The following is a 19303-nucleotide window of genomic DNA, read 5'->3' as shown; positions in this document are numbered from 1 at the left end:
GACAGTCTGTGCGCCCTACAGTTCTCTGCAAGTGCATGTTTCAAAGCTGGGATTCCTGGAGCAAGCTGACTAGTTACATTAACAAATCCCAGGGAAAGGAAGTCCATACCTCATGAAGATGAACATTTTAAACATTTGAGTTCTACTCAGAGGACACAGACCACATCCCCCAAACCCTGAGCACAGTGGAAGGCATTGTGTGAGTTTACAGATTCTTTTCAAGAGATCTTTGTCCCTTCTCAGTTCTGAAATCATCATAAAGCAACAAATTTTCTGTTTTTGCTACTCGATGGCTTATTTAATTCACATCATTAAGAGTACAGCATCCACTGACAGCATATCGTAAGACTTGAGATTAGCAATTAGTATGTAAGAGATATTTGGTGTTTTCGTTTTTTGTTTTGTTATTTGACATCCTGGTGACTACTTTAAATTTTTATAATGTGTATGCTAATCCTAGAATGCACATAAACGATTGAATCTGAACTTTTTTCTCTAAGCTCTGAAGTTCTACCATTCTTAAAAAGAATTTGGCTCACCCCGTTTAGTTAATGATTTGACAGCTTACTGTTTTCCCTGTGAGGTTCTGGCCCTGAGTTTTACTGGGATTGGACTGTCCTTTTGTTGTTACAACAGCTTAAGCTCAGGCCAGGGCTTCTGAACAGAAGGTGGAAGGGAACACCAACACTAGTCAGGAGTTATCACTTCTTCCCTATAGATGAGTAGCTCAAGTTTAGGAATGTATTGCTCTTCATGGCCCTTTGTGATGGCTAGGGTTAAGTGTAACCTTGACAGAAGCTAGATTCAGCTGAGACATGGGTCTCTGGGCTGGTGGGGATTATCTTAGTCTTGTAGTGATATGGAAGGCTCCTTTTTAATTGTAGGTGGTACTGGTTACCCTGGACTGTCAAAAATGAAGATGGTGGGCTGACCACTTATGCGTACATGCATTTCTGTCTGATCCCTGAGTACAGATGCAACGTGACCAGCTAGGCTTCTGTTCCTGCCATGCTCTCCTCCCTGCCTGCTGCAATGTCTTTCCTTCTGTGACAAACTATATTCCTGTGGAACTATAAGCTAACGTAAAGCATCTCGTGAGTCACTGATGTTAGTGTATTTTATTACAGTCAAAAAAATGTAACTAAGGCATTACATGAGATGAAAGTCACATTCAGAAATAAAAGGACATGGTGGGACTCATGGCTCCAGCTGCATATGCAGCAGAGGATGGCCTAGTCAGTCATCAATGGGAGGAGAGGCACTATGTCCTATGAAGGCTCTATGCCTCAGTGTGGGGGAATGCCAGGGCCAGGTAGTGGGTGGTTGGTGAGCAGGGGGGAGAGGGAAGGGGATAGGAGATTTTCAGAGGGGAAACCAGGAAAGGGATAACATTTGAAATGTAAATAAAGAAAATATCCAACAAAAAAAGAAGCAAGGAGAGCTTTATATTTTGACTAAATTTCTTAGCAATTTAGAAAGTAACATCTAATAAAAATATTTTTCCATTATAAAAAAACAAAACAAACAAACAAAACCCCCAAAAAGAAATAGAATCACTTTGAATGGCATTCTGCTATTTCCATAGCTCAGTGCCTTGCTCAGCCATCGTCAGAGAAGCTTCCTCCTGCACTAAATGGGAACAAATACCACAGGCAGACAATATGCAGAGTGAGACACCTTGGAACACTCAGTCCTAAATGAGATGTTTCTCTCCATCAATTCCCTCTCCCCCAAGGCTCAGGGAACTCTGAAAAGGAGGAGGAAGAATTTAAAAAGCCAGGGGAATGGAGGGCACCAAGGAAACAAGAGCTTCCAGACACAGCAGGGTCGGCACACAAATGGGCTCACAGAGACTGTGGCAGCATTCAGCCCTGCCAGGTGGGATCCCAGTGCTGAGAAAGGAAGCAGTCACAAGCCCCCACCTCTAACCCAGAAGCTATCTCCAATAGAGAACCACTTGCAAATCAAAACACAGTTTTCTCCAACAGAGTCTCATTGGCTATAGCAACCACTCTTAAGGTCAGATCCCATGCCCAGCAGTAGGTGGGTAACACAGTGGAACTTTGAGGTTTGTCTTACAATGCTTTGTCAGGGATTCTGTTTGTTTCCCTTAAAGGTCCTTTGTGTATACACTATGTTTTCTGGGTTTGTGTTTTTATGGGTTTTCTGCATGTGCAAATGTATCCATGTCTCTGAGGCTATCTGTGTTTTCTTGAGCTTTGTCCTTGGCTCTTTTGCTTTTGTTTACTTGTTTGGTTTCTTAACCTAATTTAATATTTTTAAATGCCTGCTTGTATCTTAATGAGAGAGAGAAATAAAGGGTGTGAATATTGGTGAGTGGGGAAGTGGAGAGGAACTGGAAGGAGTTAGGGGAATCATAATCAAAATTATATATATATATATATATGTATACATATATATATATACACACATATATATAATCTATTTTCAGTAAAAAGAGAAAGAAAGAAAGAAAGAAAGAGAGAGAGAGAGAGAGAGAAAGAAAGAAAGAAAGAAAGAAAGAAAGAAAGAAAGAAAGAAAGAAAGAAAGATGGAAGGAAAGAGAGAAAGAAAGAAAGATGGAAGGAAAGAGAGAAAGAAAGAAAGAGAGAGAGAGAGAGAGTGAGTGAGTGAAAGAAAGAGTACTTCCTGCTCCATACCATGAGGTAATAGACAATGAATGGAAAAGGATCTCAATCAAACAGTCTCTTGGAACTTTATCTATCTATCTATCTATCTATCTATCTATCTATCTATCTATCTATCTATTTAATTCTATACTGGGTTTTCTGAAAATGAATTGCTACAGGGCTGGTGGCATTGACTTTAAAGAAACACCTAAATAAACACTAAATTGAGCCTTGATTATATGTTCTTTTTTTTTTTTCATTAAAAGCTTAAGTATTTTAGGTAACGTCAATAAATCATTCCACTATTCCCAGTTTAACACTTTGTGTGGGAAGAGAACCTCTAGTTCTTTCTGTGGTTTTCTGTTTGCCTCTCAAGAGAGTTTACCAATCCACGGAGCATTTCAGATCTTGGGATAAATTATTCATTTCCTATTTCATTTACATAAGTAAAAAGTATAATTATGCTATCATGTTCTTCCTCATAAATTATTTCTATATTTTGGTACAGTAATAAATAATTCATTCATAAAGTATTTGAATAGTACCTTATATATACTATTTTAGTTTATAAATATATAAGTTTCTAAAAATGTGAGATGAAAAGAAAAGAAATACAACCAAAGGAGCTAGTTTTTATTTTAATGTATAGGTTGCCCAAATATTATGTGGAAAACAGACAAACTATTTTTAAACTATCACTTAATAAGAGAAGACTGTCACCCTTACCCCTGAAGACTGAGTGTACGTGACTATGGTTATAAATAACCATTGGCAGCCATTGCAAAATGGTTCCATAATAGCACAAGTTACAAAGGTTGGACCTAAGGTTCTATGAATTTCTTATTAGTAAAAGGTATATGAATAAAACCTCAAAAAATTAATATAAGATATACTACCTTGAGCTGAAAAGATGGTTCATCAGTTAAGAGCATTGGTCACTCTTCCAGAGACTCTGAGTTCAGTTCCCAGAGCCCATGAGGCAGTTTACAACCATCTGTAACTCCAGTTCCAGAGGATTAGATGCCCCTCTCTAGCTTTGACAGGCACTAGGTACACATAAGGTGCACAGAACTATATTCAGGAAAAACTCTCAAACACATAAATAAATCATATAAGAAATTAAAAAGAAGTGGATACCTCATAAATATGCTCAACCAAAGGACCAACTTCCTCCTCTTTGTGTGGCTTCTTTTCTGGTTCCCAGTTGTGGATGGGCAGAACAATCTGTGGAGGGTGGGACACTCTGCAATATGAAATATTAGGTTAATTACTGATGAGGGCCCACTAAGGATGTCTTTGTTGCTATTAATATATGCAACTGGTTTCATATATTACACTGATTTCAAAGGAAGCAAGTTGAAGTTATCTAAAGAATATATATATATATATAACACATGGTACGACATTGTCAGTAAGGCTGGGTGAAATGATGGAGTGAAGAGTGGAGACGCAGAAGCTCTGCAGTTTTAGTTACTGGTCTATTCTACAGCCACTGTTTTACAGTCTTGCACATCTTGGACACTAGGGGGCAGAGTAGAGAGAATTCTTGAATGGACATAAACAGTTGAATGCACATACACCTATGTGCATTCATAAAGCCTGCTACTTATTCTTTTTGTAAATATGTGTATGTACCTCTGTGTGAGGATCCTGTGAGTTCTATTCAATCTCCAGTTTGAATGGAAAAAGTAGTTTCTGGTGAAAGCTGCCTGCATAGAACAGTAGCTACTCTGTGTTTGTTCCTTCTTTCTAGATTCACCGCAGGGAGCAGAGCCAGAATCAAATCCGGAAAGGGTCAAGTATGATGGAGGCATAGAATTGTTTTATAGAAAGTTCAAGGGGCAAGAGAGGTGGAGCTAAAGTGTTGCCATCATCTAAGTATGAAATTAACTTGACATTTGCAGTGAACACATAGACATACATTAGTTTGTGGCACCATGTGTGCATGTATGTGTGGCACATGCATGTGCACACATGTTTTCATATGTACTTCTCTCTCGTGGAGGAAGTGGAGGCCTGAGCTTGATGCTGAGATGTGTTTTTCAGTCACTTCTGCCCCTTGTATTCCTTGCAGGACAGCTTGCTGACCTTTGCATTCCCTGCTTTGGTTATGCTGGGCTGGCCATGCAGGGAGCCTCAGGAACCCCAGTCTCTGGCATTCCGTGCTGAGGCTACAGTGGCTTACACACACAGCTTTTTCCATGCACTGTGAGGACCCCAGTGCAGGTCCTCATTCTTGCACAGCACTTACTCCGAGCCATTCCCCAGCCCCCATACTAGAATGTGAAAGTTTTTTTTATGGCATTCTAGAAATTTATTTTAAAAGAATCCCTCAATATTTTGTTAAAATTAATTTCCACAGAATATATCCTTATGTGGGTTTAAAATGCTGCTTTAAGAATGTCCAGTAATTAATGCAGCCTGTAGCAACTCCATCTTTCTCCCTTCTAGACTGTTCCATCTATTAAGTGTCCATTTCGCTTTATTGTTGAGTAATCTATGGTATGGTTTGTTTACCATTGACCCATTGAAAACAATTTGGGTTGTTTACAGTTTAAGGTGATTACAAATGAATTTCTATAAGCATTTATATACAAGTTTCTGTGTAAACTTAAGTTTTCATTTTCTGGGAATAAATTTTTTGTCTGAGATAAAGTAAAAGAGTTTTGATAAGTTGAAGTGTGTTTGCTGTCAGGAATCTCAAAACTAAAGATTTGGTTATATGATGTGAACTCCATTTGAAAAAAAATAAGAGGCCTTGTTTTTAATTTCTATTTATCCCAAATATCAAATAACATCATTTATTGTCTTAAGTAATGTTGACCCTACCAGCAATGGACAGTATCCTATACAGGCCTTGGTTAGTCATGATTTTTTTTCTCATTTTAAATCTTTTTCTTTCTTTTATTATTTGGTGTGTGTGTTGGTTTGAATTAGGAGGTGTGGCTTTATTGGAATAGGTGTGGCTTTATTGGTGGCCTTGTTGGAAAAAGTGTCACTGGGGGGGGGGGCTGAGTGTGGGGGTGGAGGGCTTTGTGATTTCAGATGCCCAAGCCAGGCCTAGTGTCAGTCTCTCTTCCTGCTGCCTGGGGATCCAGATGTGGAACTCACAGCTGCTCCTCCAGCACCATGTCTGCCTGGATGCTGCCATGCTTCCCATCATGATGATAATGGACTGAACCTCTGAAACTGTAAACTAGCCCCAGTTAAATGTTGTCCTTTATAAGAGTTGTTGTGGTCACAGTGTCTCTTCACAGCTGTAAAACCCTAAGACTGTGTGTGTGTGTGTGTGTGTGTTTGCCATGGCATCTACTATGAGTCAGCACTTTTCTCCTCCCATTTTGGGGTTTGGTTCTGAGTATAATACTTGGCTTTTCAGACTTGGCAGAAAGTAAATTACTTGGTGAGCTATCTTGCGAGCCCTGTTTTATCTCTTAACAAAGCCTATTCCACTGGATTATTTTTAAAAGGCTGCATATTTCAGAAATTCTTCATGAGCTCAAAATATATGGTATTTCCACTGATGGCAATGTTTACCTAATGTAGATCTGTGTTAAATCAATCCTTTATTCTAATGAATTGTGTACCAATTGGCTCAAAGACAATGTTGATGCATGTAGTACTGAATCAAACAACAGTTATAAGCACTTTTACCACTCAAGAAACTCTACTTGAGATTATTTTTAAACTATAAAAACAACAAGAAATAAAAACGGGCTTAACATAGTGCATAATAAAGTAGCTAAGAATAAACATGATTGGCCAAAAGAAAATGAGATTTCCCTAAAGGCTGAACACAGAAGATCTTCAACACAGTGACAATTTGTTCCTTGAAGAATTAAACATTGGAACTAATATTTGAAAAGAGTAACCAGAAGAAAGAATTCTGCTATGTGATATGGCCAGAAAGATTTTTAAACTGTCAGAGAACAAACTGTAGTCAAGTATTGGATATTAATGTGGCAACTAAAACAATTGCATCCACAGGAGGAACCCAGTTTTAATTGTTTGGATTGCTGGCAAGAATGAATAGAAATGTCCCCATTCACCACAACTGATGGTAGAAATACATGTGAAAACATTAATCCCATAAAGTGAACGTGTGAGAATGAAGGCAGTCACCATCAGCCCTTCAACTGCCTTGATTCGCTTATACATTATTGAATCCTAGAAACTTTCCTCCAATTTATATTCATTTACAGAACAATTTTAATTTAGAATTACAACATAGCTCATATGTTGTTGTAATTTATTATTATATTACTATTTATTATTATTGGTTTTATGAGACAAGGCTTTTCTGCATGGCCCTGGCTCAGCAGATCAGACTGACCATGAACTCAGAGATCCATCTGCCTCTGCCTTCTGAGTGCTGAAATTAAAGCATGTACTACTATACTCGGCTTGGTTCCTATAATTAGCAAAACTAAAACTACAGGGCATTTGGCGGCACAGGTCTATAATCCCAGCTACTCACAAAACTGTAACTAGTTAATCAAGAGAGTGAGGCAGCAGAATTGGAAGTTCAAAGGTTACAGAGTGAGTTTGATAGGGGTTATAGAGTGAGTTCAAGGCCCAATAGGGAAACTTAGTGAATTCTGTCTCATAAGAAAAAGTAGAAAGAATTTTAAGGAGATAGCAGTGTGGCAGAACATTACTTAGCATGTGTGAGGTCCTACGCTCAGTCCCCAGCACTGAGAAAAACCAATACAAACACATCAAACCCAACTCAGATAAACAAACAATGAGAAAGCTGTAAGATAAGCAGAGGCATGAGATGGGGCTCATGAATAGTAGTGGCATTGTTGAAAATACATAGAAAAAGACTGTAACAATTAATGCTATATTTTCTTTCCTGGGCTATTAAAACAGTAGCTCTTTTCTTTGAGAAAGAGGCAAGAGGATGAAATTAAAACTCAACAAAAATGAAATAACAACTCCTAACTCCACATCCCAGGGCTCCAAATGAGTCACTTCCCCTGAGTCAGATGAATCAGAGGAAAAATCACAAAGCAAGTTAGAAACCCAATATAGCAACAGTTGAGAGGGGGCGGGGATGTGTATGTGTGTGTATGTGTGGTGTATGCTTGTGTATATGTTCCTGTGTGCATATGTGTTTTATGCTTGGGTATGTGCATATGTGAATTATATACTTGTATATGTGTTCCTTCCTATGTGTGTGCATGTGGTGTATGCTTGTGAATATGTTCCTGTGAGTGCATATGTGTGGTGCATGTTTGTGGATGTGTTCTTGTGTGTGCATATATGTATGCTTGTATATGTGTTCCTGTCTGTGTGTGCCTGCGGTGTATGCTTGTGTATGTGTTCTTGTGTGTGCATATGTGTGGTGCACACTTTTGAATGTGTTCCTGTGTGTGAATATGTGTGGTGTAAGCTTGTATGTATGTTCTTGTGTGTGCATATGCGTGGTGCACACCTGTGTATGTGTTCCTGTGTGTACACATGTATGTGGAGCCCAGTGGTAATGTCAGGGGACTTCTCCAGTTTAGTTTTTGAGACATGTCTTTGAGTGACAGTGGAGCTTGCCTATTGGAAAAGACTGACTGGCCCACAAGCCTCGGTGATCCTCGTGCTCCTACCTGCACAGTACTCAGATTACAGTGATGGACACCATACTTGCTTTCTAGAGTAGGAGCTACCAGTGTTCTTAGGTCATTGAGCTTGCACTGCAATACTTTAGTGACTGAGCCATCTCCCAGGCCCTTAATAAAGTCATTAGTAAAGAAAAATATATGGAATAAATCATCAAAGATAGAATTTCTTTTTTTATTAGATATTTTCTTTATTTACATTTCAAATGTTATCACCTTTCCTAATTTCCTCTCCAAAATCCTCCTATCCTCTCCCCCTTCCCCTCCCCCTCCCCAACCCACCCACTCCCATTCCTGGTCCTGGCATTCCCCTATACTGGAGCATAGAGCCTTCAAAGTACCAAGGGCCTTTCCTCCCATTGATGACCAACTAGGCCATCCTCTGCTACATATATAGCTAGAGCCACAAGTTCCACCATGTGTTTTCTTTGATTGGTGGTATAGTTCCAAGGAGCTCTCGGGGTACTGGTTAGTTCATATTGATGTTCCTCCTATGGGGCTTCAGTCTCCTTCAGCTCCCTGGGTATTTCTCTGGCTACTTCATTGGGGACCTTGTACTCCATCCAATGGATGACTGTGAGCAAAAGATAAATTTCTAGATAGAACTAGGAGAGGGGGCAAACATAACCTACAATGGAAAAAGAGTCAGAAAAGCACAAAACAGACAAGAATGAAAAGAAAAATAAGAAAAAACAGGGAGGGAAGTATGGCCAGGTGCTGGGCTCGTAGAGCGGCCACCTACCTCTTTGTTTTCCAGAACAAGGCAGTAATGGAAGAGGATAGCATTGTCTCTAAGAGGCACAGCAACAAGAAGGCTGACCATAATTCTGAGTCAAGAGAGGGGCAGGAGAGCTACCCAGGCTCCCCTGAAATCAGGACTTCCTGCCCTGGTGGAGCAGAGGAGTCCAAGTGGGAGCCAAGAACAACAAACTCAAGCTGGAGAACACACTCTCAGCAGGAGGGAGACAAGAGAAGATAGGGAATGAATCAAGTACACATTTCAGCAGGCACACTGCACCTTCTGAAGGTCAGGGCTGTAGAAATAGGAGTCTGGATGAATCTTGTTGGGATGGAAAACACATGTGCAGGTACTGAGGCTGGAGAGATGCTTGGTAGTTACGAACATTTGGATAGAGGAATGCTTCTAATGTATTTAATGAATCTAGTATACCCTAACACTTAAGAAAGGAAAGAGATACTGTAAGAAAACTATAGAAGAACACTTCTCATGAGCATAAATATGAAAGTCACCAGCATAATTCTAGTAAGTTCAATCATAAAGTATCCCCAGAAAGAAAATTTAGTTTAAACTTTTGAAACAAAAATGAATTGGTTTACAGTTTCCATGGATCCATGGAGAGAAAGACATAACTATTTAATCATCTTCATAAGCATAGAAAAAGCATTGGACAGAACTCAATACATATTCATCCATTCTAGCAGTTTTCAAGCAAAAAGAAGACAAATAAAATGTAAAGGGGAACAGATAGAACTTGAGAGAAAAAAGTTATGAAAACTGTAAAGTCAACATCAGACTAAATGTGAAAGACTATATGATGCTCCTTGTACCATGTCTATCCAATCTTGAACTAGTGAGCCTAGTCTTTGCTATAAGAGAAACAAAACAAAATAAGTACATTCAGCTTTGCCAACGAAGAGGTCTGGCCTTTGTCCTCATTTTCTCCGGGATACTTTTGAAGATACAATTTTATTGATGCCTGAAGTGACAAGATATGTCTAAGCCTTTGTGACACACTAGAAATTCTGATAAAAAGGCTTACTGTGAGGTTGTCCAAACCAGAAAGACCAACAGTATAATTTAGATGGGAGCATTGGTCATATCATTTTAGTTAACTTGGAGATGAAAATCACTTAGGTGGGCAGACAATCAATCAATTAATGCCCCTCTACAAAAGACCAATAAAACTTGTGTTAAAAATAGTGCTCTGCACATTGTTATCCATCAATTCTGGGAAGTAATAGGCCCTACTCTCCAGACCAGGACAAGGAGAAGCCAGTGTTTGGCACTTGTCTAGTTTCTTCCTCCTTGCCTTCTTACTTTGAGGACCTTGATCTGATCTTCCCCCAGCAGTACCTAACTGCTGTGAGCGTGAGAGCTTTCAATGAGACCTGTAAGCAGCTGAGATTAGAAATGATGGTGCTTGTTCTAGTTTGCTCTCTGTCGCTGTGATTAATATTTCAACAAAAAACACCTTTGTGAAGGAATGGGTTTATTTCAGCATACAGATTTAGGTAATAGTCTATCATTGAGAGAACTCAGGGCAGGAACTCCAGCAGAAACTGAAGCAGAAACCATGGAGGGATGGTATTACTGGCTAGCTCACAAGGCTCTGCTCAGTTCACCTATCTAAGAATGGTGTTGACATCTAGGACTTTTTAGGGAGGCTGGGCCCTCCCACACCAGTCATCAGTCAACCATTCCAGACATAGCCACAGACTATCTTATTGTGGCAATTCTTCAGTAAAGGGATCCTCATCCCAGGTGACAAGACTGTGTCAATTTGACAAAGAAACAAAACAAAACAACCTCAATCAATCAACCAACCAACCAACCAACCAACCAACCAACCAAAAAAACCTAGGACACTGGTTCTTTTTGGAATCCTTAAGTTTGCAGTTGGCTAAATTATATATAAATAAATTGTGTGTGTGTGTGTGTGCAAGAACATGGCTCTTTCTCAAATTCTTTATGCTAACTAGAAGAAGTAATCCTCATTCTGAATGAGTTCCCTTTGTGACATTCCAGGAAAGGCCAAAGTAACATGACAGAAAATAGACCAAGATGCCAGAGTATGGAGCCCAAAAAAATCATGACCATCAATGGTCTCATGGTATTCTAAATTTATAAACTGGGCTCTCCAAAGTATGAATTTTACAACATGTAATTTATATCTCAAACTTGACTTTAAAAACAAAATGGACACCCAATAAACTATGAAAAGATAAATCTGACTGATAGCCTAATGTCTATATTCATGGTCATGAGTGCAACCCTGTGAGGCAGCTAGGAAATCAAAGTACCTAATGATCTGACTTTTATCCCACTGAACACTAAACTTAATGATTTACCACTTACCCTCTGATTTCGACCTGAGCAATGGCAGTGATGTTGATTTGTACACTCGCGAAGTTGCTGTCAGGATTGTCCTTGTTGGAGCTAAAACAGAGACATAACACAATTTCACTATACATTCTCACAATCGTGAGAACCATACTATATATATATATATATATATATATATATATATATATATATATATCATAAGAGCAAACCACATTTCCAATTTTATCATTTGGAAAAAAACAGTGGGATTTAGTCTTCAGAATCATAGCCATTTGTCCACAGAGATGAAGAGCTCTTAGAATCTATACAAACCAATCAACTCTCCCCAGGAAGGTGCTTCATTTGGAAGCACTACAGAGATGGAAAGAAGCTAACACTTTAGTTAGAATAAACCAAAGGGCACTGAATTGAGTTTGTGTTTCCAACTTCTATCTAAAACAAATTCTTTTGCTTCTTGGTATATCATGCTCAGTGCTCTTTAAATAGGAAATGACAGCATAGTCAACTCCAGATTTTCCACGCTAATAAAATGGAGACCTGGCATGCATGATCCAGGGCAGCGTATAATCAAGAAAGTTTTTGGGTTTGGCTCTAGAATGCACAACCATATATTGTTTTATCAGAATTTTATCTCCTTATGGTTTCTTTCTTAAGTTAATATTAATTTAAAATGTGTTTTATTATATATAAGTTAATAGTAATATATAAGATAAGTGTTTGTAGTCATCACGTACTTTCAGGATGTCCGTGGCAAGGAACAGGGAGTGTATCAGAAGCCTAGCTACACATTGCATAAGCAGGCAGTTCACAGGATGTGGGTGCTTGTGAAATGCATCAAGAGTCTTAAGACAGAGGATGTGAGTTTCACAATTCCTCATTGAATGTGGAAGAAAAATTTAAGTTTGCTGTTTTTCTCTCACACAAATATAATTATTTCATCAATTATGAAATTGAACTTTGTAAAAAGTGTACATGTTAAGCAGCTGGGGCTGTAAGGAAAATTAAATAGAACCCCCCAGAGGCTCAAGCAGTGCCTGGGCCTTGGATACAGCCACCACCCACACTTCATGCCCCGTTTGTGCTTTCAGCAAAGCCATTTGGCGATGGAACACCACTGTGGGTGGTGGGTGTAATCGGCTTTGTAAGGACAGAAAGCCTGCCCTGTGGTCCTCATGAGCACTGCTTGGATCCACTGGACAAGCCCTTACTATGAAGATGGCAACAGGGTAGATAGATTCACAGCAGTCTTCTGATGCTTTCCCAACTCAGGCTTGGGAATGCATTGGATAAAATCCTGCTTTTCAACCAGGGGTGCCTTTGAAAAGTCCTGATCACTTGTATTTAATGATAAGGCAACTTAAAGTCTGAAAACATTAGTAAAAGGTGTAAACTGGCAGATTGCATGCTTGTTCCCTATAGGAGACTTCCCCCTACTAAGTTTGTAAGGAGTCTACAGGAACTTCCACACCAAAGCATAAAGCCCAGTTGTTACCATCTATTTTCAGTATTTACATCTGGGGGTGTGTGCTTATTTTTCCCTTTTAAAATAAAGTGTTCAAAAAATTCAGCTCCTGAAAATTGTCTTTGAACCCGAGTTTCACATGAGGCTGTAAGAGACTGTTTTGATTTTTAATTACATCTATTTATTCTTCGTTAGTATGGGTGTATCTGAGAGTCCATGTACTATAGCATGCAAGTGGCCATCAGAAAATCACTGTAGTAGCCAGTTCTCTCTCATAAAACCATGTAGATTCTGGGGAACTAAGCTGGAGATCAAGCTTGGCAACAGGTACTTCATCTGTGGAGCCATCTCCCTTGAAATTCAGCAAGAGCAATGGCAGTCATAGAGCAGTCCTTGCTCACTTAATGAGACTGCTTCCTTCCCAGTATGCCAGCGCTTTATGCCCTAACAGTGCCAATAAAGTCTCCTGGTAAGGAAGGACCTGGCTTCTTATATAACTCAGATGCTTCCTGGAGTTCTTTCCTGGAAGGAAACTTCCTTCACTAATTAATACCATAGCTACATGCAAACATGTCCTCTAACCTTTGCTGAGAAAGCAACTTCAAGAATGCTTACAAAGGGGTGTGTGTTTGTGTGTGTGTGGGGGGGGGGTGGTGGTGTGTAAAACTGTGTCCTGACATTCAGGGTGGGCAGGAATTCCCCCATACAGATCCAGGGCTTTGAGAGACTATTTAATGCCTTTATTTGGCAACAGAAAATATTTTAAGTGCTATTAATATATAAAGCCAACTTATCTCCTGATTTTAGTTTATAGAAATAGGCATTTGTCTTGAGTTGTGGTAGAGTATAGGCTGTGGAGCATTTGATTTAATTTATTTTTTGTTTGAACACATTTAACTTGAATGCAAAGCCACCTCCATGAGCTTTTACATCTTTGGAGCTAGCCAGCAAAGCAAACAAATAAACACCTTTCAAATACTTTATAGTATTTTTGTATGAGCTGTCCTCAAATTCTTTTATTTCTCAAATAATTTTGGAAATTTAAACCCTGAGGGTTTTTCCCTGCATTTTTATAATTTTAAAAACAGTTGCAACTGTCATGAGCAGAAATGGAATATGATTATGGCTTGTTTTTAGAAGAACGTGAAGGTTGATCATTTGGTCATTTTTGATCCTGCCAGATTCAATCCTTCATTGATGAATTTATTGCTTTAACTATGATCTGTATTGTGGATTTTGGGGAGGCTCACTCAGCACATTATATAGGACCTCTTGTTCCTTTGGCAAGAAACAGTTTGCATCAGTTCTCTTATCTAAAAACCAAGAGGGAAGCAATGGGTTTGCTTTGTATCTTAGTCCTGGATGGTCCTCCTAGATGAGGGCTATGTGTTTTTATAAGAGAAGTGTCTTTCCCCAAGTGACATACGCTTTGTGCCAATGAACATTGATGGGGGAAACAGAAGCTTCTGGCTTCTGGCTAAGGTGATATCAATGTCTTCACTTTAAGGTTTCCTCTCTTTAAGCTTAGTAATACACACTCACAGGATTTTAAAAGTTGAAGAATTGGGGACCATGTGAATCTTTGGAGGAATATTTATTTTGGTGGATGTGAAGAATTGCTTTAATAATCTTTGAATAGAATGAAGAATTATTAAAAGAGAATCAGACCCCATCATTAATATAGGTAAAAAAAATTTAAAGTTCTAGGAGTCACAGAAAATCACATCCAAGAAGGAGCCAATTATGGTAAGAAATGAACATCTGAGCCAGCTAGAAGACTTCCTTCCCTAGAAAACTGGATCAGGCTTTGAGTGGGTTCAGGGAGACAAAGACATTTTAGATCTAATTGGTTACACTCTTATCCTAAGGTTTCTCTAAGCCTTATGTGGATGTAACTTTAATTGATGTAAGAAAGTAGTCTGCCACTCAGGGTCATTATCATAAAATCTATCACACTCTAATATCACTTCCTCTTATAAGACATTAAGGTATATTACATACTACTTGAGAACCAAGAAACAGGCACCAAGTTTACAGCTATTCATATGGTTACAACAAGGGTTCCATATACTAGGCAAGGTATAAATTATCATGGAAAGTACCCTATGACATCTATATCAATGTTTTAAAAGCTTTTAAAACGCTTGACTGAAAAAGTAAAAAGGTCCATTTGACAGAGCATCTTAATAGTGATTTATATTTTTCAATGAGGAATGGTTCACATACAGGACAGTTATACTATAATATATATTTTATATACTAATTATATCACATTATATCTATTTCATTTCTATTTGTTTCAATGAGTCTAGGACCATTAAATTCATTGTACTGAAGCCCATATCTGGGAGATCCCAGCCTGAATGTGTTATTTCTCTGTAGGCCTTTCTCTTCATGAAATATCTCTGGCTACAAAATAACAAACAGAATAGACAATGAAAGGGCAAAGTCATGGCCAGATATTTGAATAGGTCACCCATAGACAGCTGTGTGCATGGCTCAAGGTTGTTAGAGAATGGCCCAGTCCGCAAACAGGGCTATATCACCCTGACCTAGCACAGAACAACCACTCAGGCCATGCTTAGACTTAGTCCCTTCTGAACATTTAGGAAATCATAGACTTCACTTGCAAGATCTATCTTTTTTCTTTAGATTTTGCCCCAGAGATTAGCCACTGACTGGCTGCTCAATACATCTGGTAAAAGAGGGCTCAGTACTTCATTATATATAATAGAGTGTAGTACAGTCCTTTACAGTATAGCACAACAGCTCTGGGTCTGGAAGGAAACAGAGTGGGAGTAAGTCAGCAGGACTGGGAAGCTGCTCAAGACCACGAAGCTGACTATTTTATGCCCTGGACTATATTATTTAATCACTTTCAAAAAGCACAATACCAAAAGAGCTGAAATAATTCATAATAATAAAGAAGAATGGGTCTGTGAAAGTCTAGATTCTCATTTTAGGAGAAATTTGAATGTGCACGTTCTTGGCCACCATGCATATTTTCATTTGAGAACAAGTGGTGTCAACAAAGTTGGCATGTAGAAGTCTAACCTTCTGATTTGGAGATCGAAGTTAATGCTCATATTTGTTTTCTCAAGGCGAGGAACAGCAAATCGGAGGCCCAGAGAAAACTAGAAACAAAAAACAACACACATAGGATACAAAGGTATTCACAGGAGGACCCCTTACACAGTGTGACAGTTTCTCCTTAGTAACCCCTATTCCAATCACCACCATAGCCGTTATCTCCTGTTCTGGATGTCTGGGAGGCAAGAAGTCTGCACTGAGACCACAGGGCCCAGAAGATTCAGTTCAATTCATGTTCTTCCTCCCTCTCTCTCCCCCCTCCCCCCTCTCTCCCCTCTCTTTCCCTTTCTCTCTCCTTATAACCTCTCCTCTGTTTCCTCTCTGATGCAAAAATTCTAATAATACAAATATATAAGATTTAGAGAGCTGTGATGCTTATGTTTGATAGACACTGGTGTACTTGTAGAGATCACAGCTGTGGCACCAGTGCAATAAGGTGGGTGATACTTCTAATAATGCTCTATAAAGAAATAAATGTACAGCCTTCTGCATGTCACACATGTTAGCTATGGTTTGGAAAGTCTACACAAGCAAAATTACTATGTGTTTGAAAGCAGTGGGAGTGAACTGTAAGGAAATATTCCAGGAGAATATGCTACCGTCAGGTTGGGGTAATGGTTGTATGAGTTTCTTTGTTTTCCTTTATTGTCCAAATTGTAAATTTTGCTCTTAGTATGTTTGCATCCTGAAAATACTTTTAAAACAATTTTTATTAGATATTTTCTTCATTTACATTTCAAATGCTATCCCAAATGTCCCCTATACTCTCCCCACATCCTGCTCCCCAACTCACCCACTCCTGTTTCCTGGCCCTGGCATTCCCCTGTAGTGGTACATATAATCTTTGCAAGACCAAGGGCCTCTCCTCCCAATGATGGCCGATTAGACCATCTTCTCCTACATATGCAACTAAAGACACGAGCTCTGGGGGTACTGGTTAGTTCATATTGTTGTTCCTCCTATAGGGTTGAAGACCCCTTTAGCTCCTTGGGTACTTTCTCTAGCTCCTCCATTGGGGGCCCTGTGTTCCATCAAATAGATGACTCTGAGCCTCCACTTCTGTATTTGCCAGGCACTGGCATAGCCTCACAAGAGACAGCTATATCAGGGTCCTGTTAGCAGATGTGGGCATATACTCTCTCATACACATACACATAAATAAAATAGAATAAGTATTTTTTAAAATCGCATATATTAACTAATAAGATTTTGGCCCATCTCTTTTGCTATTGATTTTTAGAGAAATTTGCAAGTTATGAACCTTACTAGCATATACTATTTTATGTCACCATGGCAGCTACATGCAAACAACTTTTCCCTTTAAAAATTTTAAGTCAGACTTCTGACTTAAAGACTTGACAAAATTAAATTAAAATAAATGTCACTTTTTTCTGACTCTTAAAATATTAGGCCTGGGTAAGTATTCCTGCTGATTTATTTATTTGTACTTTTGTAAATACCAGGACTGCATTTCCATCTGTAATTTGCTCCACTCCATGGCCAGAGAGTGTTTTCAAAGTACAAAATGAAGATGCAGGTGAATCAGCATGTTTAATAACAAAACAGAAAGCAAGAAAATTAGATGTGTTTGAGGGCTTTAACGGGCAAGATAAGACACTTATTCGGTTTCTTCTACTAGGGACCTAGAGATAAATGAATCTAAACAGTTTACTTCCCTGCCTTCTTGAGCTTATTTGCTGGTGAAATAGATAGATGGCCTCTCACGTAAACACTTCCATAGTTCAGACTATTCTGCTATTTACACCCTTTTCTCAGAATGGCCAAGTGGGCAGCTTTTAGTCCACTGTTAGTCATAGCTATGGTGATTTTAGACCATCTGCAGTCTAGATGTAATACTCCCAATACTGAACAGGAATGAGTGACTGTGTCTATAGATGCTGACCTTGATACCCTCGTGCCAAACTGGTTTCTTCTTGTCTTTAGGTAAATATCTCTATAGCATATCAAGTGGTTGGATTTATTTCCTTGAAAACTGGCAAGAGAGGTTGCTAGTTTCTAACTGAGGGGATGCTAATGGGAGATGTGCAACCTATCTTTCATATCTCCTTTGTAAACATCCCATCTGCAGCTCATTAGCTTCACTCAAGTTCTTCCCACAACATTGCAGACCAGATAGAACAAGGGCTTTGTGGTCAGGCCTGGTTGGAATCCTGTTTCTGCCTTTCATCATCTGTGTGACTTCAGGCAATGTGTTTGACTTTTTCAGACCAGAGTGTTCTTGTCTAGAAAAATAGGTGAAATGAAGTAAGATAACATTAAAGTAGTTATTCAAGGGTCTGGGCTTGGAACATAGAAGACATTCAATCTATGGGAACGACCAGGAATCTGTTACGGGAATTTGACATGTATTAAAATGTTTCTTTAAGTTAACTAATTTATAATATACATACATATATATATATATATATATATATATATATATATAGTAAGTCTATAGTATCCCAGCTAGCCACATTTTTTTTAAGTACTCAAGAGCATGGCAATGCAATAATGTAAAGAGGAAAAACTATTATTTGATGTATACACTATCCTGAAGTATAAGTTGGGAAGAGATGTTTAAGAAAATGTTGCAAATATTCAGTTAAATTTGTGAAACACACTGGGATAAAAGATTTATTTGCTAGAAGAGTTATCAGCATCTTTGAAATATAAGACTCTGGACCCCCTCAGAGATGCTCAGGATAAGTTACAATGACCGCAGAGCTCCCTTTAAAGGATGGCCAAGGGGCATCACTGTTTAGAGTCAGCCAGGGAAACATTCTCACACAGGCCTAGTCGATCGTAAATTCTCACAAAGTTCTTTGCAAACAGGCAATTTCACTGATGACAGAAACACCCAATTTTAAGTAGAGGGTCATATTCTCTTTATTGTGATTTAATTGTGTGACTTTTTCAGGTTTCAGAATCTGTTCCCTGACCTCAAGATTTCTACTTCTATGTTGATTATGAGCTGTTGCCCTTCTTTATTCAAACTGTAGGTGGGTAAAGTAACTTTTCTGCCTGCAGGTATCCTGAGGTCATTAATCAGCCCAGTTTTCTTTCATTGCAAGGAAATTTGTATTATTTTTCAAATGTATTTTGTTTAAAATGTGATTAATTGGTTGACTTGTTTGTGTGTGTGTCTGTGTATGTTACATGTGTGCAGACGACAAGGGAGGCCATGGAGATCAAAAGAGGGGATCGGATCCTCTGGAGCTAGAATTATAGATTGGTTGGGGGCTACCCCCCATGGGTGCTGAAAACTGAACTCTAATCCTCAGGAAGAAAGCACTGAGACCTCTTACTGTTGACGCCTCTCTCTGGCTCCTTTTCAAACCTAGACCTAGTAAAGATCACTCACAAACCAGACTATGATTATTTTAAACATGAAAATACTGTCATATTCGTATGGAAGGCATACTGG

General features: G+C 38.9%; 1 protein-coding gene across 1 annotated transcript in view; it reads right to left on the bottom strand.

The window, feature by feature from the left end:
- The window catches only part of Itga8 (integrin subunit alpha 8), a 196841-nt gene that overhangs the window by 49424 nt on the left and 128114 nt on the right, over positions 1-19303 (bottom strand). The window contains exons 22-24 of the mRNA XM_021155534.3: positions 15844-15923; positions 11340-11420; positions 3768-3873 (exon numbers count right to left, since the gene is read on the bottom strand). Coding sequence (XP_021011193.1) covers positions 3768-3873; positions 11340-11420; positions 15844-15923 — 267 coding nt within the window. The remainder of the gene's footprint in view (positions 1-3767; positions 3874-11339; positions 11421-15843; positions 15924-19303) is intronic.

This window comes from Mus caroli, unplaced genomic scaffold, assembly GCF_978045245.1.
Source record: "Mus caroli unplaced genomic scaffold, Mus_caroli_1 scaffold_2, whole genome shotgun sequence".
NCBI lineage: Eukaryota > Metazoa > Chordata > Mammalia > Rodentia > Muridae > Mus > Mus caroli.
This window is presented reverse-complemented; position numbering and strand designations above follow the sequence as displayed.